This window comes from Octopus sinensis, linkage group LG7 (genome assembly GCF_006345805.1).
Source record: "Octopus sinensis linkage group LG7, ASM634580v1, whole genome shotgun sequence".
NCBI lineage: Eukaryota > Metazoa > Mollusca > Cephalopoda > Octopoda > Octopodidae > Octopus > Octopus sinensis.
This window is the reverse complement of record NC_043003.1, coordinates 19687509-19715417: the sequence shown is the minus strand read 5'-3', so window position 1 is coordinate 19715417 and position 27909 is coordinate 19687509. Positions and strand designations below refer to the sequence as shown.

General features: G+C 33.8%; 2 protein-coding genes and 1 non-coding gene across 5 annotated transcripts in view; 2 read left to right on the top strand and 1 right to left on the bottom strand.

Annotated features, from left to right (window-relative positions):
* LOC115214310 overlaps positions 1 to 21427 on the top strand; it is a 34312-nt gene extending 12885 nt beyond the window's left edge. For 2 of the 3 annotated variants that reach the window (XM_036504599.1, XM_029783482.2), the window contains one exon: positions 2285 to 2878. In XM_036504599.1, coding sequence (XP_036360492.1) covers positions 2285 to 2474 — 190 coding nt within the window. In that variant the 3' untranslated portion in view covers positions 2475 to 2878. Of the gene's footprint in view, positions 1 to 2284; positions 2879 to 21405 lie in introns of those variants that run through there. The other variant, XR_004999973.1, reaches the window with a different exon arrangement.
* Positions 1283 to 1401, top strand: LOC115214553. The gene has a single exon (XR_003881902.1). It is a non-coding gene; the product is annotated as a 5S ribosomal RNA (ribosomal RNA).
* A 190-nt stretch (positions 21428 to 21617) lies between the features above and the next one.
* Positions 21618 to 27909, bottom strand: part of LOC115214350 (cysteine-rich hydrophobic domain-containing protein 2-like) — a 31875-nt gene continuing 25583 nt past the window's right edge. The window contains exons 4-6 of the mRNA XM_029783544.2: positions 26359 to 26415; positions 24572 to 24631; positions 21618 to 22384 (exon numbers count right to left, since the gene is read on the bottom strand). Coding sequence (XP_029639404.2) covers positions 22334 to 22384; positions 24572 to 24631; positions 26359 to 26415 — 168 coding nt within the window. The 3' untranslated portion in view covers positions 21618 to 22333. The remainder of the gene's footprint in view (positions 22385 to 24571; positions 24632 to 26358; positions 26416 to 27909) is intronic.

Sequence of the window (27909 nt, the reverse complement as noted above, 5' to 3'; positions counted from 1 at the left end):
CAACATTGCTCGGATTTGAAGCAAAAGGAAAACATATGCCATTTCTAGTAACCTTTATGATAAAAGCGGCAAAAATCGACTAAATCGCCTGAAATCCACCAACTATTTAACAAAAGTCAGTTTTGTAGGGTTCGCATGGTCGGTCTCAAAGTGATATGGTTTTGTCGATTTCTCCCAATACTTGTTAACTGCATTGACAAAAGGTCGTTAGTTTGACATTTAATGCAAACTTGATGTCCAACATCGGTGTAGGGAAAATCTTTGTGAACTTTCAAAAATTATCACAGAAAAATCGGTTTGCTATGTGTGCCACATATGATGTAATTAACCGATTTTTTCCAGTAATAATGTATCCTATTGGAATCAAAAGGGCGATATAGCTCCTTGGAGCAGACATGATGCTCGCTGTGAATTTCAAAAAAAATTCCTGCCAATTTGTTAAAGATATTGTCGAAAATATGTCATCTTGAATTTGACCGTGATTTCCCAAAATGGCATGATTTTATCGATTTTTTCTGATAAGTTATTACATGGAAAACTAATGTCAGAATTAAGTTCCTTAGGGTAACATTAAGCTTCACCATGAGTTTGGTGAAAATCGATTGCAAGTTGCGAAAACTACAACGGAAAATGTGTTGCATATGATAAGCTTAGATTCTCAACCCCATGTCAAATTTATTGATTTTTTTCAGAACTGGGGAAACTTTTCAAAATTTTCGCTGCGTTAGTTTTGAATTATGACATTGGGCTGTGTGTGTGTGTCAAGTTTCATCAGAATCGATTGAAAGCCGTGGTCAGGGTGAGGGTACAACCTGACAGATACACAGACAGACAAACTGCCTTTTATATATATAGAGATGACACTTAAGTAACATTTACATTCAGGACTTTAAGTTTCTGTGCCAGCAATTCGATGATTGATGCATTTTATCTGCTTATGAAAGTTCACTGCACACTTGCAATATACTTACTGCGGGAGTGAACACTGTCAGTGAACAAACAAAACACTTTCGCTGAACGAGGAAATCTGCTGCCAGACGGTAGATCGTCCAAGGGAAACAAATCTTCCAAATTTAATTGTAACATCTTGGCTGAAAAACACTTGGTTAAGATTTAAAATAAAATATGGCTTGTACATATTTTATTTGATTTTCCATTTCAGTATTGATTTTAGATGTTTTCTTTTCATTTTTATGCTTTTAAATATGTGCACTAATACCTACGTGAAGTCAGATTAAGTTGAGGTTTATTTTTCCATTAATTTCTTTTTAAAAATAACAATGCTTACAGCCATATCACATTGAAAGCACTGGTTCTCACCCGATCACTGAAGTTAAGCAACGTCAAGCCTAGTTAGTACTTAGATGGGTGACCGCTTGGGAAACCTAGGTGCTGTAAGCGGCACACACTTATAGGCTTAGTGTTAAGTAGCTTGCTTACCAACCACATGGTTCCAGCTTCAGTTCGACTGCGTGGCACCTTGGGCAAGTGTCTTCTACTATAGCCTCAGGACAACCAAAGCCTTGTGAGTGGATTTGGTAGATGGACACTGAAAGAAGCCCGTTATATATATATATGTGTGTGTGTGTGTGTGTGTATATGTTTGTGTGTCTGTGCCCCCAACATCGCTTGACAACTGATGCTGGTGTGTTTACGTCACCGTAACTTAGCGGTTCGGCAGAAGAGACCGATAGAATAAGTACTAGGCTTACAAAGAATAAGTCCTGGGGTCGATTTGCTCGACTAAAGGAAGTGCTCCAGCATGGCCACAGTCAAATGACTGAAACAAGTAAAAGAGTAAAAGAATATAAAATAAAAAAGATGTAACTTGATGTGCGCCTGTACTAAGTCTGTTCTTCACCTCATAATTATTTCTAATTAACTCTTTATTGCTCTGTACTTCTAATATGTTAACACTAATTTCACACTCGTTTTTCATGTGGTTGGCCTAGCTCTCTGTCACTTACGATGATTAACAAGAGATAGGCATGTTGAATGTCCTGTAGTGGAACTAGAGGTCAATGTAGTAGTTATAAAAAAAGGTGAAAAGAAAAAAACCCTAATCTGTGAGTTAATGGTTGTAGTATGTTGATGAGGGGGAATCTTAGCCAATGAGATTAATTACCACATTTTTTTTATGCAGTCTAGAATGTTTGTGTAACAGCAATTTTTTTCTCAGATATGTGATTCTGACTTGAGCTTTTTAAGTCAGAGCAAGCCTAGTCTTTGAGATACCTTGACAGTTCAAAAGGTAGTATCGTTACTTTTTTTTTTTCTTTTCCAGGCTTCAAGAAAAGGATAGTAATGAAATATCGACATTTGCAGATCTTTCTAAACACTTTATGATTCTCACGAACTGTGGAGAGCAACCCAAGAAAGCAGTACAGGCTGCATTGGAGAGCTTACAGAACCAAACTAGCTGCAGCATATGGCATGACCTTCTGACCAAAATATCAACAAAGGACCACATTTAAACTTACATGAACTAAAGTGTTGATGTATTTCCTTCTAACTGCACATACATGGAGAGGAAGGACATTATTTCTAAATGGCAATTCTAGTTTGTGTGTGTATGAAGAAGACATATATTTTCATAAAAATCTCAATGTCCAACTGTTATAAAAAAAAAATATTAACTAACTTCTGAGAGTTTGATTATTAGTTTCAAATCTGTGATAACCATGGTACTGTGAGAAATCTACCATGTGGTCTTGAATTAAGTCCCACAGTGCAGCATCTTTGGGCATATACCATATAGCCCCAGGCTGACCAATACCGTGTAAGTATTTGGTAGATGGAAACTGAAAGAAGCCTATTGTGTATATGAACCCTTGTTTAGACATCACATGATGGTTGCAAATGAGCATCATTGTCATATAAGCAAGGTTGTTTGTCTGCAGTCTTCTATGAAAAACATGTCGGGCTATGGGAAAATATTACCTTGATTGGAAAGTGATGAGAGTTGGTGACAGGAAGAGCATCCAGCTGTAGGAAAAAAATCTGCCTCAACAAATTCCATCTGACCCATGCAAACATGGAAAAGTGGACACTGATAATTATTTGTAACATAGAAAAATATTTTAAATATAGGGGGAGGGAATGTATTTTTTAAACTTGTAAATAATTTATCTAGCCTTATGTTTCAGAAATAAATTTAATTTATATATATATATATATATATATTTTTAACAATTTAATTAAAAAAAAAAGAGAGAAATATAACAATATATTTTTTGGTTTGTTTGTTTTCTTTTTTTTCATTTCAATTTATTCAGAATGATATGAATTTATGTATTTACAATTTATATATAACACTTCTAGAATGACATATCTTCAATTCCAAAAAAAAAAGTTATATATTAGATGGTAATGTGAACAAATATTTACAAAAATGAATTTTATAGGTAGATGTTGATTTTTTTTATATTATTTTATTTTATTTTTTACTATGAATGTACTGGATTATTTAAAATATGTTGGCAGATAAAGGTGTCAGGCAAATGGACAACCTTCAGGAGATATGAGTTATTACTTAAAATGAGGAGGATGGTGGGGAATCAGCCAGCAAACTGTCAACACTAGATTTAAAATCTTCCAAGGCTTGGATTTTATATATGTGTATATATATATATATATATATATATTAGAGAGTATAAGAGTTTATTATTCATAATTCAAAGCAGAGGATTTCTGCAATTACTGCTCAGTTTCAAGTTTTTTGTCTTTCACAACAAAGCTTTGGAAAAACCAAGTAGTAGCAATGGAATAAAATCTCAGCCTCAAATACTTCAAAATTGGTAAAAGAACCATTTTACTAATTCTCAGTTTTGATAACATCTCTCAAGATGAAATGATATGTTTGAATTTACAAGAACTCGAGTTTGTTATCCTAATGAGTTGTTGTTGTTGATGTTGTTTAGAGTTGGCAAAAAACAACTAGCAATTAATTATATTGCTGATTATCATGCTATTAATGGTTAATTAATCAAGACAACTGACCAGAACTCGGTGACCTCAAAACACTTATTTTGTTTGTTTTTGCATGCCAGTCAGCATCATCATATCTTTCTGATTAAAAGATGATAACTGTATGCTATCAAGCATCTGTTCTGGTCAAACCATTAACAATTAAGGCAATTCCAAGCAAATATCACATAAAAGAAACTATTCCACAAATTAATCTAGTATTCACTGAAATCATAACTTTGTGGAAGTAAAAAAAAAAAAAAAAAAAAGGGCTTCCATGTTTATTTTTTCATATTCTAAATTTAAGAAATCAAATCTATTTTGTAAATAACTGGCTTTTTGTTTTCCTTCATTTTTATTCAGTTCCCCCACTTAAGTGTGATAATGATGCGAGATAATGAGATGTGTACTCAAAACTCCTCAGAGACATTGTTCAGTGGAGGCAGCTGTGTTGAATCCAATCACAGCTGCCTATTATGTGGGCTTCTCCTTGAGCAGTCTAAAAGCACAAACTATTTTCCAGTACATGCTAATAATACTTAAAAAAAAAAAAAAGATTGATTCATACATCTCCCAACACCACAAAGGTAAAACAAAATATTTATTAAAAATGTTCTTCATTAGCAAATGAAGAGAAAAAGAAAATACAATATCCACTATATTGTCACAGTTTTTTTTTTTTAGATGAAACAAAAATTTTAAAAAGTCTTATGCATTAGTGCAAGAAATAAAGCCAAATGCTTGACTTTTAATGACCAGAGATATCCTTCAGTGAGTGTTCATCCCAAACAACTTTAAAAAAATAAATAATAGTATAAACAGGGAAACAGTTGTGACATTCACGCCCTTCGCAAGAGCATTAGCAGTGTCAGAAAAAAAAGCAGTTTCAACTAGGAATAAACAAAAAATGCCATAGGCTATTTTTGCTGAGGTTTTACAAAAATTACCACAAAGATATTAAACACAACAATTTACCCCTGCCAACACAAGTCAAAAACAATATTTCTTTCATATAAATAACATATATGTAATGCAGTGATACATGAATTAGAAGTGGGGGGGGGTAGCAATGTGTTCAACTAAGTGGATTTAGAAAATTAAATGAAAAAAAAAATTGAGAATTGGTAGAATAATTCACTTTATTCTGGCAGGGGCCAATATCTAAAGTAAGGAAATTAAAATAATTTTCCAAAAATATGACGAGGGCAAACCAAGGAAAAAGATGATTCATTTGAATTCAGGTTAATACATTTAACTAAAAAACAAAAAATTGTTTAATAAATCCAGCAGTTAAAAAAAAAAAAGCAGTATTTCCAAATTATTGTCAGAAAAAAAAGTTTCTAGACCAGTATGGATTTATTGGATCATTAAACCTTTTTCAGTTTCTTTCTACACCACATATTTGGTAATTTCTTCAAGTATACTAGATTATCACATCTCATCTCTATCCTTAAACTTTTAAGTTCTAAAACTCCACCTTTTTAAATATAGACACATATACTCTAGTTAAAAAGATCACACTCAAATGCTCTGATTCATAAGATGCAGAGTTACACATTTTATCTCTCTACAAATTCACAGACCACTTCTACTCCAACAAGTATCATCAGAAAAAAATTTGGGTTTAATTCTGTAAAAGAAATTGAGAATCTCTTTGCAAAAGTACACCAAGTTGTTTTTTGATATTACCCAATGGATAGAGATAATTCATAAATTGTAGACAAAGCTGAACTCTGAATATATATATATATATAGCAATTTGTGAACCATATTATTAGTGACAGGTTTCCAATGGGCCAATCACTGGTTCATTGCATTGTTGACAGCGAGAGAGAGAGACAAGAGAATATTTATAACTAAGAGGACTTCAAAGTGCAGTCTTACATCCTACCAAATATGGCAAAAGATATAAACATTACATATATATCTAAACACACATACAATTTCTGTAGTCCAAATTCCATTCATAAGATAGTGATCAAATTGAAGCTATAGCCTTGAGCAAACTAGACACTTGCTCAAAATGCCACAGAGATGGATTGAACCTGAAAATACAGGATTGCAAAGCAAGCTTCTTAATCACATGGTGATGCTTGTATCTACATATTTCACACATTTTAGTTTACAAAAGTTACCTCAAAATCAGAGCAGAATTTAAATTCAGAAATAAAATCAATTCAGCATTATATCTTAATGTATTTAGTATAAGTAAATAAAGAGCACTGAACCTTTTCAAAATAGATTCATAAAACAAATAGCAGTTGATCAACATTTGTTCTCATTTGATGAAGTGAAGAAAGAAGAGAAAACGTAGTGTAGTTAGAAACCTCAAAAGATAGTGCATAGCAGTCCAATAAATATATATACCTTTCTAGTAATAACACATCTCAAAAATATAGGCAAATTATTTTCTATATTAAAAAATAAATATAATCTGCAGACAATTTTTATATTTTGTCCCAGCATTTGTTTTAATATTGGGTGAATAGTTTGGGATTTTCTTTCAACTTGGCCAGTTGGCCTCAGATTTATGATTCTCACAAACTGTGGAGAGCAACCCAAGAAAGCAGTACAGGCTGCGTTGGAGAGATTACAGAACCAAACTAGCTGCAGCATATGGCATGACCTTCTGACCAAAATATCAACAAAGGATCACATTTAAACTTATGTAAATTAAAGTGTTGATGTATTTCCTTCTAACTGCACATACATGGTGAGGAAGGACATTATTTCTAAATGAGAATTCTAGTTGTGTGTGTGTGCGTATGAAAACATATTTTCATAAAAATCTCAACGTCCAACTGTTATAAAAAAAATATATTAACTAACTTCTGAGAGTTTGATTATTAGTTTCAAATCTGTGATAACCATGGTACTGTGAGAAATCTACCATGTGGTCCTGAATTAAGTCCCACAGTGCAGCATCTTTGGGCATATACCATATAGCCCCAGGCTGACCAATACCGTGTAAGTATTTGGTAGATGGAAACTGAAAGAAGCCTATTGTGTATATGAACCCTTGTCTAGACATCCCATGAGAGAGAGAGAGATGTTTGTGCCTTTTTCAGGGTGGCATTAGTAGGGACATAAAGTGATGAAAAAGGTTCCAGCTTGGATGTGAAACTGGATAACCAAATTCAGTCCAATAAGAAAACCTACTGCATACCACAACAATAATGTTTCTAATTTAGGCACAAAGCCAGCATTGTTTGAGGGGAGGGTTTTAGTCAAACTGACTCCAGTACTTGACGGGTGCTTCATTTTATCAACCTTGATGGGCTGAAAGGCAAAGTTAACCTCGGCAAGATATGAACTCAGAATGTAGAGCTGGAAAAAATACTGCAAGACCATTTTTTTTCCCCTATTGCTCTTACAATTCTGCCCATCCACCAACCCTATAATAATAATAATAAAAATAACAATAATAACCACTCCTTCCCCAAAAATTTTTTTTTATACTAAAATGGTAAAGAATATGAAATTCCCAAAAAATACATAATTTCTATCACTGGTGGCACAAGGCCTCAAAATTAGGGCAGGAAATTAGTCAAACCAACCCCGGTATTTCACTGGCACTTTACTTTATAGACCCCCAAAAAGACGAAAGGCAAATTTGATCTTGGCAGGATTTGAGCTCAGAATGTAAAGGACTGAAACAAATACTGCAAAGCATTTTGTCCGACATTTTAAAGGGTCCACCAAAAGAACAAGACCAGAAATATTTTAGGGAGAGGAGAATAGTCAATTCGACTTCAGTATTTCACTGATACGATGTCTAATCAACTCCAGAAGGAAGGAAGGTTAAGTTGACTTTGACAGGGTTTGAACTCAGAACATAAAGAGCCAGAAGAAATATTGCAAGGTATTTTGTCCAATGCTCTAACAATTCTGCCAACTCACCACTCTAATAATAACAATAATCAATAGGCACTAGGCCAGCAGTTTTGAGGGGAGAGGTGGAGGAGTTAATGAAATCAACCCCAATATGTCACAGGTATTTCATTTTATCACCCCACCACCCAGAGGAATGAAAGGCAAAGTTGACCTTGGTTTTTCAACTAAGAATGTAAAGAATTGGAACAAATACGGCTGCAAACCATTTTCTCTGACAGCAATGACTCTGCCACTCCACCGCCACCTTAATTATAATAACGAACTAGAATAATTAAATATATATATATAATTAACTAAATGACAAGGTAACAAAAAAATTGTCATGAACTTCATTAGCTTACAGTTGTTTTTCTACAACATGCAATGCACTCAAAGTTGAGTGATACACAAGCACCCAAGTGGATTGCATGTTACAGCAGAAACAACAGTAAGCCAATGCAGTTCATTATGTAACTTCTTGTTCCCTTGTCATTTATTTAATTTTCTATTATACTCTGTACTTGACTAATGCTTCTTTCTAACACCAGGTTAGTAATATCGCTATGCATAAGAAATATATATATAAATTAGAGAAAAAATAAAATATATTATAAAACATAACTAAATCACAAAAAGTACAAAAATGAATAAACAATATATAATAATTATAATAGCGGTTTTTTCTCTAATTTATATATATTATATATTTATATTGTGAAATTTGATTTAAGACTAAATTGAATTTTTCCCTGTAAGTTTGGAGTTATACTCCCTAATATTATTATTATTATATATATAAAATAACAAAGGTGACTATATGCAATATAAAACCAAAAAGGAAAACATTCAATTGTCGCTAACTGTAACTGAGTGCAGGACAGCACCTACATTGCTAGAAATAAGAGTTAAAAATTCTTAGCTGCAAAGAAGCACATGTCTATATACAAATATATATATATGTATATTATATTCATATATTCCATAGCAAGCAGAAAAAAATAAAATAGAATGAAATGAAAATACAAGATGGTGTCAGTTTATAAACAAATTAAAAATTTAAAAAAAAAAAGTTTAATTTTTGAACAAATCTATCAATAGATTTTTTTTTTACATCAAAAAGAAACGAGAATTTCTAGATGTAGGAAGAAAATGTTAAAAAGGGGTGAAAAGTTGTTTTTTTTTAAATCCCCCCACCCATTTCTGTTTTAAAAGAAAATTACTGGCTGTATTGAAAGTTGTAAATTTTTTTTCTCACAACTATCATTTTATATATATATATACACCTCTCATATCAACACAGTAACAGCAACAACAAAATTATTTTTAATGGCACAAAGCAATTTTTAGTAGCATCTTTTTTTTTTACTTGCTTTTGATTTTTTTTTTTTTCAATGCATCAATAACAGTTGTAAGGGAAAACAAGAAAAGGCAGAGGAAGGGACAAGAAAAGAGAGAACAAAACAGTTGATGTATAAATATAGATGTATACTATATACACATGTAAAGCACCCCAGACCATAAATTGGAATGTGAAAAACCCAAACAGCAAAGTATTAAAGGAATAAACAGATAAATGATCGGCTATTTACATTATATATAGGCTACAATATAATAGGTTCTAATTTGGGCACAAGGCCAGTAATTTCAAAGGGAGTTAGGGGTTTGTCAATTACATTGACCCCAGTAGTTTGACTGGTACTGTATTTTATCAACACCTGTGAAGAGATGAAAGGTAAAAGTTGTCCTTGACAGTATTTGAAACCAGAACTGGAAAAAAAATACAAGGCATTTTATTTTTCCAACTCTATAATGACTCTACCGATTCTTCACCCTGAATAATAGTTGTGTATATGTGTGTGTATATATATATAGATTCAGATGAATATGGTACTTAAGTTGAGGCACCAGAATTTAGTACGGTATTATTCATACAATTTCAAAATAAGGTGATTAAAATCAAAATAAGCAACAAAGATATCCAGAGGTAATGCAGTACAATCGTTTCATGCAACTCCATTTAATTGAACAATGCAATCATTTCATTACATCAATTTAAAATGTAGAGCAATCTTCAGGTACACAAAGACAGAGTTACAACTATGATGTTGTAGGTACATCTTTGTCTATCTCCTTAACTTATTGGAGATCTTAGGTAAAATTATACTAATGTGTCCTTCTGTTCTAATTTAATTAAATTCTATGTCTTTGTGCAGCTGAAGATTGCTCTACATTTTAAATTGATGTAATGAAATGATTGCATTGTTCAATTAAATGGAGTTGCATGAAACGATCATACTGCATTACCTCTGGATATCCTTGTTGCTTATTTTGATATATATATATTTACTAATAATAATAATTATGATTACAATAATAATGGTTTCAAATTTTGGCACAAGGCCAGCAATTTTGAGGGGTGGGGTAAATCAATTACATTGACCCGGTGCTTAGATAGTACTTATTTCAACAATCCACAAAGGATGAGAGGCAAAGTCAATCTGGACTGAATTTGAACTCAGAATGTAAAGACCGACAAAATACTGTTAAGCATTTTGCCCGGAATGCAAACAATTCTGCCAGCTCACCACCTTAAATAATAATAATAATAATAATTTCAAATTTTTGCCAAAGGGCAGCTTGGGGGTAAGGGATTAAGTTGATTACTTAATTTATCAACCCCGAAAGGAGGAAAGGCAAAGTCGACTGCGGCAGAATTTGAACTCAGACCGTAGCGGCAGACAAAATACCGCTAAGCATTTCGCCCGGCATGCTAACAATTCTGCCAGTTCGCCGCCTTAAATAATCATAATAAACATAGGTGCAAGGTCAGAGATTTGTGGAGAGGGCTTAGTAGATTATATCAATCCCGGTGCCTAACTGGTACTTCATTTTATTAACCCTAGAAGGATGAAAGGCAAAGTTGACCCTGGCAGGGTTTGAACTCAGTATATAAAGAGCCAGAACTGATACTGCAAGGCATTTTGTCTGATGCTCTAATGATTCTGCCAATACACTGCCCTGATAATAATATATTTTCTAACAGATGAACAAAGCCTGAGTTTTGCTTCTTTTTGTGTGTGTGTAGGGGAGAGGGGCAGGGGATTGATTCCAATATAACATTGATATCTGTTTTATCAGCCTTAGAGAAGTGATAAAGGGGCTGTCTCAATGGGGATTGAATTTAAAAGCGAGCAGGGCAAAAAAAAAAAAAAAAACCTCACTTCAAGTGGGAAAGTGGGGAACACGATTGCTATATTTATATTAGATGGATAGGCTATATGGTGCATCAGCTTATCTAGAATGTCACTCAATTTCAGCAGAGCATTTGAGCCACCACTTGCCAGTAACATAAACCTAGTGTTCTCAAGATGTAGGCTGAGTTTTAGGGATGTATTTTATGTAAATAAAAAATTTAAAAAGCACACCTTAAAAGCCATCATATACAGTAAATTACAACCAGTGTGTATGTGTGTTACTGACACTTGTTTTAATTGAGCCCCTTAGGATGCAAGACAAAGCTAGTGCTGGCAGGAATGCAACTTGGAACAAAAAAAAAAAAGACAAATATCGCAAGGCATTTTGCCCACTTTTTTTTTTTTTTCTAGTATTTCTGACATCTGCCAACAATACCTATCCCCACCTCACTTTGTAATGATTTATTTTTTTCTCTAAAACTGGCACAGGGCCGAAAATGAGAGACTGTATAATCAATTATTTTAAATTCAACCGCTGTATTTTGACTTGTACATATTTTACTTTAGTTAAAAATTTTTTTCGTTCTTTTAAATTGATCCCCAGGGAGGATGAAAGGCAAGACCGACCCTGGCATTATTTCAATTTAGAGAAAAAAAAAAAAAAAAAAAAAAATTGATACAAGGCATTTCGCCAAATAGTCAAACAATTGTCACCCAAAGCTTCTTCATATCATAATGATAACAGCAAATATATGAATGAATGCTCGTTTGAGTGAAACTAAGGAAAAGGATGTTTTAATTGATTTTAGTTAATTGTATCACTCTCTTCTCCCTTATTTAGTAAAATTTTCTATGTAGCATAGAGGGGAGAGAAGGATATATATATATATATATATATATATATAAAAAGAAAAAAAAAGGTAAAATTAAAGCCATCATGGTAGTTGGCTTCATGCAACTGTCTGCTTCTGGAGTGCAAAAAAATTTAAGGAAATAGGACCTAGGCCACACTGGACCTCACTAGTGTGTGTGTGTGTGTACCCTTGAAAGTAAGGTTATCTCATGTGTGCAAAATTTAATGAAAATTATTTTAGTATATGTTGTTATGGTAAACTGACAACAGTGATAAAAACTATGAAACAAAATATACCAAAAAAAAATTAAATAATAATTACAATAATTTTTAACAGACACAAGACCAGAAATTTAGGGAGAAGGGTTCAATCACTTAAAATGACAGTGTTTGACTGGTATTTATTGTATCCAACCCTGGAAAGATGAAAGGCAAAGATGACCATGGAAGAATTTGAACTTGGAATGTAAAGAGCTGCGAAATATTTTGTATAATGAATCTTTGAAATCGTTAGCACTCAATAATTATAATAATAATTGTTTCCAATAAAGAAACAAGGCTGGAAATTTTGAGTGAATAGGGTTAGTTGATTAAACCAACATCAGCACACGAGTGGTGGTTTACTGACCCTGGGTGAATGAAAAGCAATGTTGACCTCAACAGAATTTGAACTCAAAGCATAAAGAACTGGAACAATTATTGGTTTCAAATTTTGGCTCAAGATGAGCAATTTCAAGGCAGGGGCTAAGTTGATTATATCGACCCCAGTCCTCAACCAGTACATATTTTGTCAACCCCCAAAAGGATGAAAGGCAAAGTTGACCTTGGCAAAACTTGAACTCAGAACAGAAAGATGGATGAAATACCACTAAACATTTTGCCCAGCATGCTAAAGATTCTTATTTCTTTATTGCCCACAAGGGGCTAAACATAGAGAGGACAAACAAGGACAGACAAAGGGATTAAGTCGATTACATCAACCCCAGTGTGTAACTGGTACTTAATTTATCAACCCTGAAAGGATGAAAGGCAAAGTCAACCTCGGCGGAATTTGAACTGAGAACGTAATGGCAGACAAAATACCGCTAAGCATTTTGCCCAGTTTTCTAACGTTTCTTATTCATTTATTGCCCACAAGGGGCTAAACATAGAGGGGACAAACAAGGACAAACGGATTAAGTCGATTATATCGACTCCAGTGCGTAACTGGTACTTATTTAATCAACCCCGAAAGGATGAAAGCCAAAGCCGACCTCGGCAGAATTTGAACTCAGAACGTAATGGCAGACGAAATACCACGAAGCATTTCACCCAGCATGCTAACATTTCTGCCAGATCACTGCCTTTGGACTAAAGTAAATATTGCAAGGTACTTTGTTTGACTCTTCAACGATTCTGCCAAACCATCACTTTTACTATAATAATTTTCATTTTTTGCACAAGGCCAGCAATTTTAGGGAGAGCGGGGTTTAGTTGATTATATTGACTCCAGCAATAGACTGGTACTTTATGTTATAGACTCTGAAAGGATGAAAGACACAAAGTAAAGAGCCAAAATAAATAACACAAGAAATTTTTTTCCAACATTACAACTCTGCCAACTCACCAGATTGCACAAAATTAAGTTTTAGGTTGTAGAGTCAATTAAATTAATATTACTGATATTTTATCTCTATAGATGCAGGAGTGGCTGTCTATTAAGTAGCTTGCTTACCAACCACATGGTTCCGGGTTCATTCCCACTGTATGGCACCTCGGGCAAGTGTCTTCTACTATAGCCTCGGGTCGACCAAAGTCTTGTGAGAGGATTTGGTAGACGGAAACTAAAAGAAGCCCATCGTATATATGTATATATATATATGTGTGTGTGTCTGTGTTTGTCCCCCCAACTTCGCTTGACAACCAATGCTGGTATGCTTACGTCCCCGTAACTTAGCAGTTCAGCTAAACAGACCAATAGAATAAGTACTAGGCTTCCAAAGAATAAGTCCTGGGGTCGATTTCCTCGACTAAAGGCAGTGTTCCAGCATGACCGCAGTCAAATGACTGAAACTAGTAAAAGAGAAGAGAGAAAAGAGAAATAGTTGTTTAGCGTGAGGATGTGGGACTCTTATTTGTGCAGCCCTTTGCTCACATTCAAGATTTTGAAACCACCTGCCAAAGTCCCTAAAACCCATGGTATAATAAATGGATTAAACCCTTAAGGCCAAAACAGTAATTCAGCATAAGTTACACAACAGTGAAATTTGTAAAATTAAAGATTCATTATTTTCCTTAGAACAGACTTACCCCCAGCAGCTTCTAACACACTTACAAATCAACCCTAACATTAAATAGTTCCATCACTCCTAGTGCAGCTAAATGAAAGCCAGAAGTTGACACTAGCAGAATTTGAACTCAAAACCAAATGCTGCAAATTGTGTTTTAAAATTTCAACTTTTTATATCTAATTATCAATTTCTTTATAATAAGTCCACCATAAAATAGAGGTTATAGACTTTGTATCTTATGTCTACAGGCTGATATAAAAAAAAAAAAACAGGGTTATATATTTTTCTTGTTTACTTCCAAGTTAATTCTGATCAAGCAGACCCATGATCTAAGACATTCTAGCCATAATCATCATGTCCTTAGGTATCAAGAATTACACTTTAAGAGATGGTAACATGTGATTTGAGAGAAATTTGTCTGCTATTTTTAGCAAGCCAAGTGACTATGTCAGAGGTTCCCTCTTGCAAACAGGTCTAGCATTGAAGGTAAAAGCTCGCAGCCCTTCCAGTATGAGCTCAGCAGAATGAGTCAAGACTGTTTTGCCCAGTTCAAAAAAACTGACATGTAATTTATATTAAAATAAAAATCTCTTTTCCTATGGTCAGATATACTGGTTAGAATAATGGGGAAAGAGAAAGTATGAGTTCCTGTGTCATCAATGCCTTTCCTGTAAGAATTAAAAAGTGGGGAAAGAAAGATATCTATTGCAACCTAGAATAAGATTTACATTCTGGCAGAATAAGAAAAAACACTTGTTTTTTTACTATTAAAGATCATAATTACAGTTAAGATCTAGAGAGAATGAACACATACAGAATGTCAATAAATTATCATTACAATTTCCACAATTTATAGTATCTATTAAAGTTGAGATTTATCAATCAACTTTGCATATTTTAAGTAAATATTATTGAAGTTTTGCACAAGAACTTGAGGCTTTATGCTTATAAGGTGCAACTTTTGCAAGCACTTTAGCTAGATGACAAACCCTAAAGGAAACAATTTGTGGTGGACATGTTAGCTCAATTAGATGAAGATGAGGGGTTCCATTGAAAGAGTTGTTTCAGTGATAAAGCAACATTTCGTGTATCAGGAATGATAAATATGCTCAACAGGAACTGGAGTTTGGAAAACCCAAACAAAACAAAAGGACTGGAAAGAAACAACCCAAAAGTCAATGTTTGGTGTGGTCTTGTGTTAGATCAAATGACTGGCCCATTTTTTCTTTGCAAAAGAAACAATTATTTCCAATGCTTACTCTGATTTTTTACAAGAATTTGTGGAACCACAGTTGCACAACTTGCAACCAACAGTTATTTTCCAAGATGGTGCACCACACATTGGCAGTCGAATGTTCAAGAATTTCTTAATGAAACTTTCCGAAACTGGTGGATTGCAAGAGGCAGTTCAATTTCCTGGCCATCTAGGTCACAAGATATAAACCCCTCTAGACTTCTTATAGGTCTACATTAAAGACAGAGTCTATCATACAAATGTTCAAGATCTCGAGGAAAAAATATGCCAAGTCATATCCAATATTGATAAGAGGATGCTCTAATGCAAATGGTCAGAAGCTGAACATCTAGATATGTGCAACCAGTGGAGCTCACACAGAAGTGTCTTCCAATAAACTCTGCCAGATTATACTTATTTTTCATTTTTTTTCTGAACTTTTCAAATTGGAAAGGTCATTTATAGACACCTTGTATTATTGACAGAAAGGAAATATAAGTAAATCCAATGACTTAGTCTTCAGCAATGCAATAGTGCTAATTGCAACAGTAACAGCTAATATTGGTGCAAGGGTACAAATTTTGAGGAAGAACATTGTTGATTATTTATGGATTTCAGTACTTGGCCAGTACTTATCTTAAATCGAACTTGGAAAGATGAAAATCCAATTTAACTTCAGCAGGATATGAACTCAGAAATACAATGGGATGCAATTACTGCCATCAACTAATTTTTTAAATATTACCTAATAAAAATAATAATCGTTTCAAAATTGTGGCTCAAGGCCAACAATTATAAGGGAAGGGAGTTCGTCAATCACATCGACCTCACTTCTTGTCTGCCTTTTATCCTTTTGGAGTTGATCTTTGAAGTACCAAAGTTGATCTCAGCAAGATTTTGAGCTCAGCATATAAAAGAGATGGAAGAATAGCCTCTAAGCATTTTGCCCAAAGCCCTAACAATTCCACCAGTTCATTGCCTTTAATAATGGTTTCTGATTTAGACAAGGCCAGCAATTTTGAAAAGAAGAGATTAGTCAATGCTATCAATCCCCACACTTCACTAGTACCTTAAATTTATGAACCCTAGAGGGATGAAAGGCAAAGTTGACTCTAGGAATATTTGAATTTATAACATGAAGCACTGGAACAAATAATGCAAAGCATTTTTTTTGATACTCTAAGTCTGTCAGCTCAATTTTTCAGCACAAAGCCAGCAATTTCAATGGGAGAGTTAGTTGATTACATGAAAGCTATTACTTTATCAACCCCAAAGGAATAAAAAGCAAAATTTACCTCAATGGGATTTGAGTACATAACATAAAGAGCTAGAAAGAAATGTGCTGAGGTATCTTTCCAATGCTATAATGGTTCTGCCAGCTCTACAGTCTTAATAACCCCTTCTACGATAGGCACAAAGCCTGAAATTTGGGAGGGAGGGAGCTAGTCAAAACACATTGACCCCAGTGCTCAACTGGTACTTATTTTATCAACCCTGAAAGGATGAAAGGCGAAGTCAACCTCAGCAGAAATTTTAACTCAGAATGTAAAGATAGACAAAATGTTAAGCATTTTGCCCAACATGCTAACGATTCTGCCAGCTCACCACTAAATAATGGTTCCAAATTTTGCTATAAGGACAGCAATTTTGGTGGGAAGGAGAGGAGTTGATTACATTGCCTCCAGTGTTCAACTGGTACTTATTTCATCAATCCCAAAAGGATGAAAGGCAAAGTCGACCTCAGTGGAATTTGAACTCAGAACATGAAGACAGATGAAATGCTGCTAAGCATTTTGTCCAGCGTGCTAATGATTCAGCCAGCTCACCACTTTAATAATAATAATGGTGATTGCCGATTTAGGCACACGACTAGTAATTTTTGAGGAGAAAAGACCAGTCAATACCATTAATCCCAGTAGTTTATATCAAGCTGGAGGGATGAAAGGTGAAGTTGACCTTGGCAGGATTTGAACTCAGAATTTGAAGAGCTGTGAAGCATTTTTACCAATTCTCTAATGATTCTGCCAGCTTGTCATCTTAATAATAATAATAAAAGCAATGGAATCTCAAAACACTATAATACTAAGAGTGCTTCATACATAACAAAAGGAAACAATGAGAGTTGAGGGTCTTGTCCAAAACATGACAATGTGTATCAAATACATACAAATTCACAACAGGTGTAAACAAATGCTTTTAACTATTTAACAATTGTGTAAGTAAAATATAGGGAAAAAAAAAAACAATGATGCACAAAAAAAAAGAGTGTTAATTGTTGTACAGCCCCAGTGCATTTTCTTCCCTTTTCTTTTTTTTATATATATCAGGGACCATATGTCCAATGAACCCTCTTTATCTGAGATAGTTAGGATGGAACATTCTGGAGATTTGACAACTATTTTAGCAGGTCAAGAGACTGTACATATGATATTTAATGTGGATGGCAGTTTTAGAAGAAACAATAAACAACAATAATAAAAACAATAATAATAAAAAGCATAATATGAAAAAAAATAGCAATGCCAAGCATTAATAAATGAATATCATACATAAATTACATCAGCACAAAACCTCAGTTAGGGAGGGCAGAGCGAAGTTAAGTGGAAGTGAGAGCATTCAAGCCTTTTCAAAATAACAAAGATAACACTAAGAAAAAGTACATGGATGATAAGAGCACAGGATTAAGAATATATAAATCCTGGGATTTGTATATATTTGCATTACTGATGCAATATCTTACTAGAAAACAAAAAGGTCAATATTTATATAATAAACATAAAACTGAAATTTTTAACAAGGCTTCATTATAATCAATGAATTTTTAAAAAACCCAAAGTATTGGTTTCAAATAGTTTTTTTTTTTTAAAGAAACCCAAAACTTGAACCCAACATTGTTAAATTGTGGAGTGTGTTTGTGTATATATATGTATATATATATATATATATATATATATATATATATATATATATATAAAGCGAGCAAGAGAGAGAGACTCCACATTATATACATGTCAAGAAAATAACTTCAGCCTAATGTAAACTGCCAAGTACTAAAAAAACTGAACTTATGTTTTTCTTTGGAGGGCAGTGACAATTAAACATACGGATGAATACAACTTGATGAACTTTGCCACACAGTGACATAAATTATAAAAAGGAAAGGAAAAAAAATAACAATAACAATTATAACAGCAACAACCAACACTGGAAACAAGCTTCTTCATTCATTTGCTGTAAAACTTTTTACAGGATTAGAAAGCAAGTGAGGAGTCAAAGGTTATTAATTTCCAATATAAAATAATAAGAAAAGAAAAAAAGAAAGAAAAAAAACTATGAACCATTACGGTTCTTGCAGTTAGTTCTTACCAACAGTGTCTGCAAGTACTGGACTTGTGAGGTGAAAATCACACCCTTGGATAAATTGCTAGCCTACTACAAGCAATTTTTTTCTAGAATTCCTGAATATCTATTAATCTATTATCCAGCTAGATTAAATCAACAAGAATTGAGAAGTCTTCCAGAAAGAAAATGAAAAACGAAAGAACAGATTACGAACTCACGACTTATGCAGTTAATAATACCATATTCTACCTATTTACCAAAGCCAAGATTCAGATAGAAGCAAAAATTTTTTTTTTTTTTTTAACATGTTAACTATCACGGCCTGTCATTGGAACTTACCAGTGACACCGTGTATTTTGCAAGGTCACACTGCACACTGCTTAATTACAAGGAAATGTAATTTTTTGGCATTTTTACAATTTTTCATAATTAAACTTTAATATTTATAACTCATGTTATTTAAATATCCCCGAAACCATGTCAAAGATACTGAATAAAATATTTTTTCAAATTATGAAAATGTACCACCACTGATGCATGTGGCAGTCATTTGAAGTTTGTGATGAACTGCCAATGGTATATATGGCAGTTAATGCATTAACGAAGAATTTAAATCTTCCCAGCAATAAAATCTGAATATTAAGCTTTTCAGTATAATTTTTTTTTTATTACTGAATATTACAAACCTCAAAACAAAAAAATAAAATTTAAAATGATAATCTACAAGAGCTTGATAGTGAGAAAGACAAATATCTATAGGACTGACAATGGGATTCTATAATACTACATTTAAGTAGCAGAGATAACTAGCTATTAAAATAAGATATCTATAGGATTTTTAAAGACAATCAGCAGGGTTCTGTAACACTACTTTGGATGGCAAATAATTACAATTCAGTATTAGTGAGAGGGAAATCTATTTTAATAAAGTGATAAATGAAACACGTGTAGGTAAGTAAATTAACATTGATTGACAACAATAAAATGAGAAAAAATGTATGAACATGTGAGCTTGAGCTAAATAAAAAATGTAACTAAAAAGTAGCATTCTCCCCACAAAAAGAAATCTAAAAAAAGACTTCTCAGTGTAAGTAGTCACCACTGTTGGGATTAATGAAATTATTAAATCAAGTTTTTTTTTTATATTCTTTTTCTATCTTTGATCATTTTTTTTTTTCTTTTCGAAATCCTCACATGAATAAACAACATCAACAGATTTTGAAACTATAGTTAACAAATGAGTAACACCAGTCACATATAAGCTATGATTCACATTGAAGTATTGTACTGGAATGAAACAGTGAGAAAAATGGAACACACCCACATATAAAAACATCCATATAAATATAAACACTATCATTTGTTTGTTAACATGAGCCACTATATATATATATATATATATATATATATATATATATATATATGTATGTATGTATGTATGTATCCATCCACAGATAATTATATTCTTAACTAATATCATAACTAATAACCATCTGGATGTATGTATACAAGCATACATACCCTGGTGAGAGTTTAATGCATATGTATGTGAATATATATATATATATACATACACATGTAATTATGTATATATAAAGACAAGCACACACAATGCCAAAAAATGTGTTCTCCATTTCATATTGGTAGTTCTTAAAATATTTAATATCATTCACATATATATATATATATATTGATAAAAACGGTAAGATACAAAACAAAGAAAGAGACCTCGATATTATGTAAATAGAGGAATTTATCTGTAAATGTAATATGTGACAATTATTCGGTAGCCAAGATAAAACTAGGATGAAGAGATGGTAGCGTGGATTTCCACCTTGGCATCCGAAACTCAGAGTTTTATCTTGGCTACCGAATAATTGTCATATTATATTTACAGATATATATATATATGAAACAGTACCTGCACATCTCAAAAGAGTGACACTACAATCATTTCAAAATGTATTTTAATGAAAGAGCAGATAAGGGGAAGGTCAAAGTTCATTCAAGTTCAAAAAGGGGGGAAAAAATTCCTTTTTTATTAAATATCAAATTATCACTCTGGATTGGAAATCAATTCTTTATTAATTCCATTTTTTTTCCTAAGATTTTAAGGGTGACTTTAAAAAAAAAATGCAAAAAAAAATTGTTTATATATTAAGAATATATATGTAACAATGTCGCGAAATCAATGAATCAATAAGATGTTAATGAAATGACTGTGATCAATACACAGAAAGAAATTTTTTTAAATCCCTTTGTAGAAAGCAACAATAACAGAATGGTTGAAAGAAAAGGATTCAGACAATAAAAATTAATTATTATTATTATTACTGATCCAAAGAATTACTTCCACCATTGGAACATTTCACATTTGTCAAGGAAGTACAAAAGACACCAAAGAGATGTTAAAATCACAATGCTTTTGAAACCAAGAAAATATAAATACATTTTATAGTAATTTGTGTTGGCTGGGATTCTAAGTTTTGTCTAAAAGAATATTCAGTTGTTAGATGAAACTTGAAGTCCAAGTCAACACAAATTTTACAATAAATTTGACTCTACTCTGAGTAATTTGAGTCATCCCCTTCAATAAATGTTTTATTGTCATTCTTAAGCTTGTTTTAAAATAACCTCAATTAAATATTCACATACTATATATTTGTATGTGAGTGTGTGTATGTATGTATGTATATATATTAATTATGTATATATAAATGTATATAGGTGTGTGTATATATGTTTAAGTATATATAGATGTGTGTGTGTGTAGATATAGATATATATACATATATATATATATATACACACACACACATGAAGGTTAAGAAAGAATGTAAAATATTAAAAAGTGGGGAAAAAACTGGGAACATTACTAAAAAAAAAAAATTAAATATCAAAACAAAAAAATACACAGTATTTGCAAAATTAATAAAATTTTGCAATGAGGAAAATAGTGTTTTGCACATTTTGCACAGCAGAGATTGTGAATATTTTTAAATATGTATGTATTCTAGTGTTTGTAAGTGAAATATGAGTACATACTCACATATATATATATATATATATATATATATATATATATATATAATGTACATATGTGTGTGTGCATGAGAAAATTTGAGTGTACGTAGATGAGTGTGTGGGGAAAAAGTGAGAATACTGAATCGTGTGGAAAAGTGGTAGTGTCTAAGAGTGGGGGGGGAGTCGGAAATTAAGGGAAAGTGGAAAAGTGGCATGTATCTCTGGATTGATGTGTGTGTGAGTGTGTATACTTTATCGAGTTTATTTTGTTTATGTTTAAGTAACTCAAAAAGTTATACGAGAGAGAGAGAGAGAGAGAGAGAGAGAGGTAGAAGAGAGGACTAGAGTCAACCCAGCAACCAGTAAGACAAATTAACCGATAGTATAAAGTTCCAGGATTCCACAGCCCTCGACAGCAGCAGCAGCAGCAGCAGCAGCAGCAGCAGCAGCAATGGGAGGGGATATGTTCGGTTGTAGCATTTTAACCTCCTCCCAATTCCCATTGGTAACCATGAAAGACTTCAAGTACAGCATGCCAGCTCCCAAAAACAAAAGAAAGGTCCATAGAGAATGACCATCAGTCCGGTCGAAATATGGGAATTTTAGGAATGAATTCTATCATCAATACCTAAAATGAAGAAGAAAAAATAATATTGAAAAGTTTTTTTTTTGTTTTTTTCTGTTGTATTTTTAGTATGTGGGGATTAGCACCTCTAATTATTCAGCAAACATAAAGCAAAAGTTTATTGAGGATCCCCAGAAATAGAATTTTTTTTTTTTTTTTGTGGCTAAGTCATGGTACAGGCATCACTGTGTAGTTAAGAAGCTCACTTTGTAACTGCATAGTTTTGGATTCAATCCCTTTCTACAGCACCTTGGTATTTATTTTATCGACCCCGAAAGGAATGAAAGGCAAAATCGACTTTGGCAGAATTTGATCTCAGTATATAAAGACAGACAAAATGCCACTAAGCATTTTGTCCAGCATGCTAACGATTCTTATTTCTTTATTGCCCACCAGGGGCTAAACATAGAGGAGACAAACAAGGACAGACAAACGGATTAAGTCGATTACATTGACCCCAGTGCGTAACTGGTACTTAATTTATCAACCCCGAAAGGATGAAAGGCAAAGTCGACCTTGGCAGAATTTGAACTCAGAACGTAACGGCAGATGAAATACCGCTAAGCATTTCGTCCAGCGTGCTAAGAATTCTGCCAGCTTGCCACCCTACAAAAAAGCCAGAAGAAATATTGGTTTCAAATTTTGGCACAAGGCCAGCAATTTTCAGGGACTGGGTAAGTCGATTGCATATACCCCAGTGTTCGACTGGTACTTATCTTATTGACACCAAAAGGAGAAAAGGCTAAGTCGACCTCCATGGAATTTGAACTCAAAACATGAAGCCAGATGAAATGTTGCTAAGCATTTTGCTCAGCATGCTAATGATTCTGCCAGCTCACCCCTTAAAGCCAGAAAAAATATTGCAAGACTTTTTGTCAATGCATTAACAATCCTGCCAATCCACAAGTGGCATTCAAGCCTAAACATACAACTAAAAATACAAGAAAGTATTAGTTTAAGTCGTTAATGATTTAGTGTTTATGTACTCTAAGTTACTAACAAGTTAGTTTGGGTCTATTCATGCAGAGAAACAGAAGATTGTTTAGACTTAGGCTGTTAAGAGATGGATCATCAAGAATTGAACTGTCCTACATATTTACTACAGTCGCAAGTAGCATGATACATTAACACTTTTGATACCAACCTAGCTGAGAGCCCACTAGTTCAATGACAAGCTGCTTGTTTTAAGATGAACTAAATTAAAACTTGAGGAGACACATGGCCCAGTGGTTAGAGCAGCAGACTCACGGTTGAGGGATCGTAGGTTCGAATCTCAGACCGGGCGATGTGTGTATTTATGAGCGAAACACCTAAGCTCCATGTGGCTCCAGCAGAAGGTAATGGCAAACTTCTGCTGACTCTTTAGCCACAACTTTCTCTCACTCTTTCCTCCTGCAACTTGCAGCTCACCTGCAACAGACCGGCGTCCCATCCAGGTGGGGAGCCTATATGCCAAGGAAACCAGGAAACCGGCCCTTATGAGCCAGGCATGGCTCGAGAGGGAACAAACAAATTAAAACTTGAAACACTAGCACAAAAATGACAAAGGTCATTTTCTAAATTCATTAATGTAAAATTAACTGAAATAAAGATAGTGCATATCAAGAGAAAATATGGTAGCAAAAGAGTTAAGGTATTGCCTGATGGAGAAAGGTAAAAGAACACGAATCTGAAGTAGACTTTTTAGCAGAGAAAGTACAAAATTAATACAAGATTGCTAGAGGTTGAAAATAAGGACAAAACTCCTTACTATGCTCACTATTATTAAATTTAAACACTGGGCCACAAACTTTGGCATGAAGGGTGTAGCCAATTTAATAAAAACCAGCATTTGAGTTTTATTTAGTAAACTAATTCTTTATTTCTTTATTGCCCACAAAGGGCTAAACATAGAGGGGACAAACAAGGACAGACAAAAGGGATTAAGTCGATTACATTGACCCCAGTGCGTAACTGGTACTTAATTTATCAACCCTGAAAGGATGAAAGGCAAAGTCGACCTCAGCGGAATTTGAACTCAGAAAGCAGCAGCGGATGAAATACCACAAAGCATTTCGCCCGGCGGGCTAACATTTCTGCCAGCTCACCGCCTTATTTCTATCAGGATAAAAGACAAAGTCAACACTTGCCAAATTTGAATTTGGGCCACAGTGGTATGCAGCTAAACAGTAATAATAAAAATTCACTTACATATTCCATCATACTGCTTGAATCACATCGTTGTTTACTCAGTCGCCAGTTTAGACCAAGCTAGAATTTAAAAGAATTTGGTACAAACATTTTGGTATTCAAATACACACACACACACACACCCTCACATGCACATAGAATCAAAAGAGATTGGTGTTGGTCACAGTGGTAAGTCTTGTATCATTTGATAAAATCAAGAAAAAGAGTACTGTGGACTTACTATGGGGAGTGGAAAATCCAGCAATTCAGACAGAGTCCTTGCTCAGGTAAAAGTTAAGAGGAATCCTCTCTGAAGAAGAACTGTCCAAAATGTTGGATTTTACACTCCCTACAGCATGATCACTGTACTCTTTTGTTGATTTTTATAAGTATGTATGTGTGTGTCTGTATATCATCATCATGAGATATATATATTAATTGTATTCTTATCTTAAATGTATTGAATTTTAATGTATATATGTATGTTATTAAGGTTCTCGTTTTTGTTAAATGAATAAATAAGTCAACATTCTAATATCCGAAAGCTGATGAACCAACTAAATTGTTTCTCCATTTTCTTATTTGTATTATAAATTAATGGTAAAATATTTCTTTACCTTTACCCATTTAATACAATAAGTAAGTTAATTGCATTACAATTAAAAACACTTGTGTATTCAGAATTTGGGTATTATACCAACAGTATATTGGATAAGTATTATCCCTTAGAGGGTTGGATCCACAACCCCTAACTTATTTGGTGTTATATATATTAGTATAGTGTGGCATAAGATGATGACAGAACATACAGAAAACAGAAAAAAAGTACACGAAAGATGTGGATGCACTCACCATCATCAGATATCGACCAAAAGTCATCATAATTTCTATGCCTTATTGATATCAACATATATGTGTGTGTGTCTGAACAGGTGCACAGTGTACCATACTTTAGGTGTCGAAGTGATCACAGAGCAATGTGAGATTAAGTGCTTTGCTTAAGTACACAACGCACCACCCAGTCTAAGAACTGAAATCACGATCACCAGATCATAAGTGTAATACCCTAACCACTGAGCCATGCACCCTTATTGTAGATTTGATGGAGAGAGAGAGAGTTAATGTGCAGCATGAACATTTAATCATTATAAACGAATCATTTTTGCAGGGCGTTCAGCAAAAGCTAAATGCTCTTATGTCATCTTCAACGGGAGAGTCCATCATTATATATAAATGAATCTCGGACAGAATTTTGAAACCATGAATTAGCAGCCATGTATGCCACAGACACATATACCCTCAACATAATTCTCAGGAGAATTAGTGTAGCCATGCTACAAGGCTGGATTATTAAATTACAGGTATAAACACAAAAACCTTTACCCCCAAAAGGACAATGCTTTATACACTTTACTAACTGCTAGGGTAGTTTGTCATATAACCATATTATCTCAGCAGAGCATCAATTGAATTGAACAGACTTGCTTATCAGAAGTATTCCAGCCACAATCCAATTCCTTTTTTTTTTTCTTTTAGGCATCGAGTATATCCAAGACTACATAAACTGATGTAATATTAGATAGCATCTATATTAAGACAATAGGAAATTTAGCTGCTATTTCTAGTATGTCAAGCAACAATTAAGTCACCCAGTGATTGATGGGCCATAATGAAGTATTTGTAGTTTTTGGCAAGGAGAAGGTTGTTTTGTTGTTCCTTTAATGGGAAATACAGAATTAAAAGAAAACAATGAAAACCATTCAGTTTTTTTCAATTGGAAGAAGATAATTTCAGTGCTAATGTCTTACCTTACGATACAGGTGATTGTTTTCCCATTCAATAACTTTTTCTATAGAATGTCGTGTCTGAAGTGAGAGATACACAGCAAAAATTAGTCTCCAGAGAATGTATCTTTTTAACACACATGCGCACGTACACACACACACACAAATCAGTATTTTGAATTTCTTTTTTTTTTTTGTTATTTAATACCACATCATTTTTAAGAAAATGTAAAAAAAAAAGCAAACTTGCAAGAAAAATTTATATAAACTCTTAACCTGGGAAAAAATAAATATTAAAACAGCAATTATTGTAATATCTATGTGTATGTAGGAGAAATAGGGATAAACAAGTTTATATTATAGTTCCTACATGCCTTTCACCATCATGGCTTTGAGCCCTGTTATAGGTGTACCAGGTGCATTTAGATGCTCAACCACAAAGGACCATCAGGGAACATCTTATTGCATTAAGTTATAGTAATTATGTCCCACTGCTCTTTCTCTCTCTCTCACACACACACACCTACATGACAGAAGTAAATAGACAACCCATAAAACATTGTTTTATGCTAAACTTGAAATGGTTTATATTTTATATTAATGGACATTTTTATGTTTCAGGTTCTATATGTGACTGTTTAATCATGCCACATACAAAAGAAGCCTTGGAACTGTCCAAATTCCAAAGAGACCATATTGTAGGTCAATCTGAAGGTGAACTTACTCGACGTAAAATCACAGAAAAACTTGGGATCCTGCTTTCTACAGTTAATAGGGTGATTGTGCAATTCACCAGAGAGGGAAGGAGTCCACATCACCTTGCCCAGGTCAACCAGGGCACTCTAATAGGACCCTTTGCTTTGTTAAGTGAAGTGTGGAGGATAATCCTCTTTGCAAGACCTCTGACATAGCAGAACAAGTTGATGTCAGTCCCAGAACAGCTGTCAGGTATTTCCACAAACTTGGCTACTATGGCAAAGCAGCAAGAAGGAAGCCATTTCTTAAACCAGCCAATATCAAGTGGAGAAAAGATTGGGCCAGTGAGATGATGGAATGGCAGCTAGCATTTTGGGACATTATCATAGTCCAGATTTGCTCTATTTTCTGACAGTGGTCAAGTGAGGGTCTGAAAACTCTGATCAAGAATTTGACATAAAAAGATTGCTGCCAACAGTGAAACAAGGCAGCTATTCTGTGATGGTCTGGGGGAACAATTTGGAGCAATGGTTAATCAGAGTAGGTGGAGTGTGATGGAAACAAACTCAGATAAATATGTGTCCATATTGCGGAAAGGACTCCTTCCAATCTTCTCCAATGGTGAAATGATTAAAGACTCTTTATTTATGGAAGATGGGTCTCCTTGTCACACGGTTAAAAAGACCCAAGATTAAAAAAACTTCCATAGCCAAGACAGTCACCAGATACGAGAGCCCTATTGAACACCTCTGGGGCATAACGGACAGGACACTTCATAAAAAGAACGAGAAAGCATCCTCCAAACCAGAACGTTTGCGATTACTGCATGAAACTTGGCAAGAAATTCTCCAAGAGAATATTCATCATCTGATCAGTAGC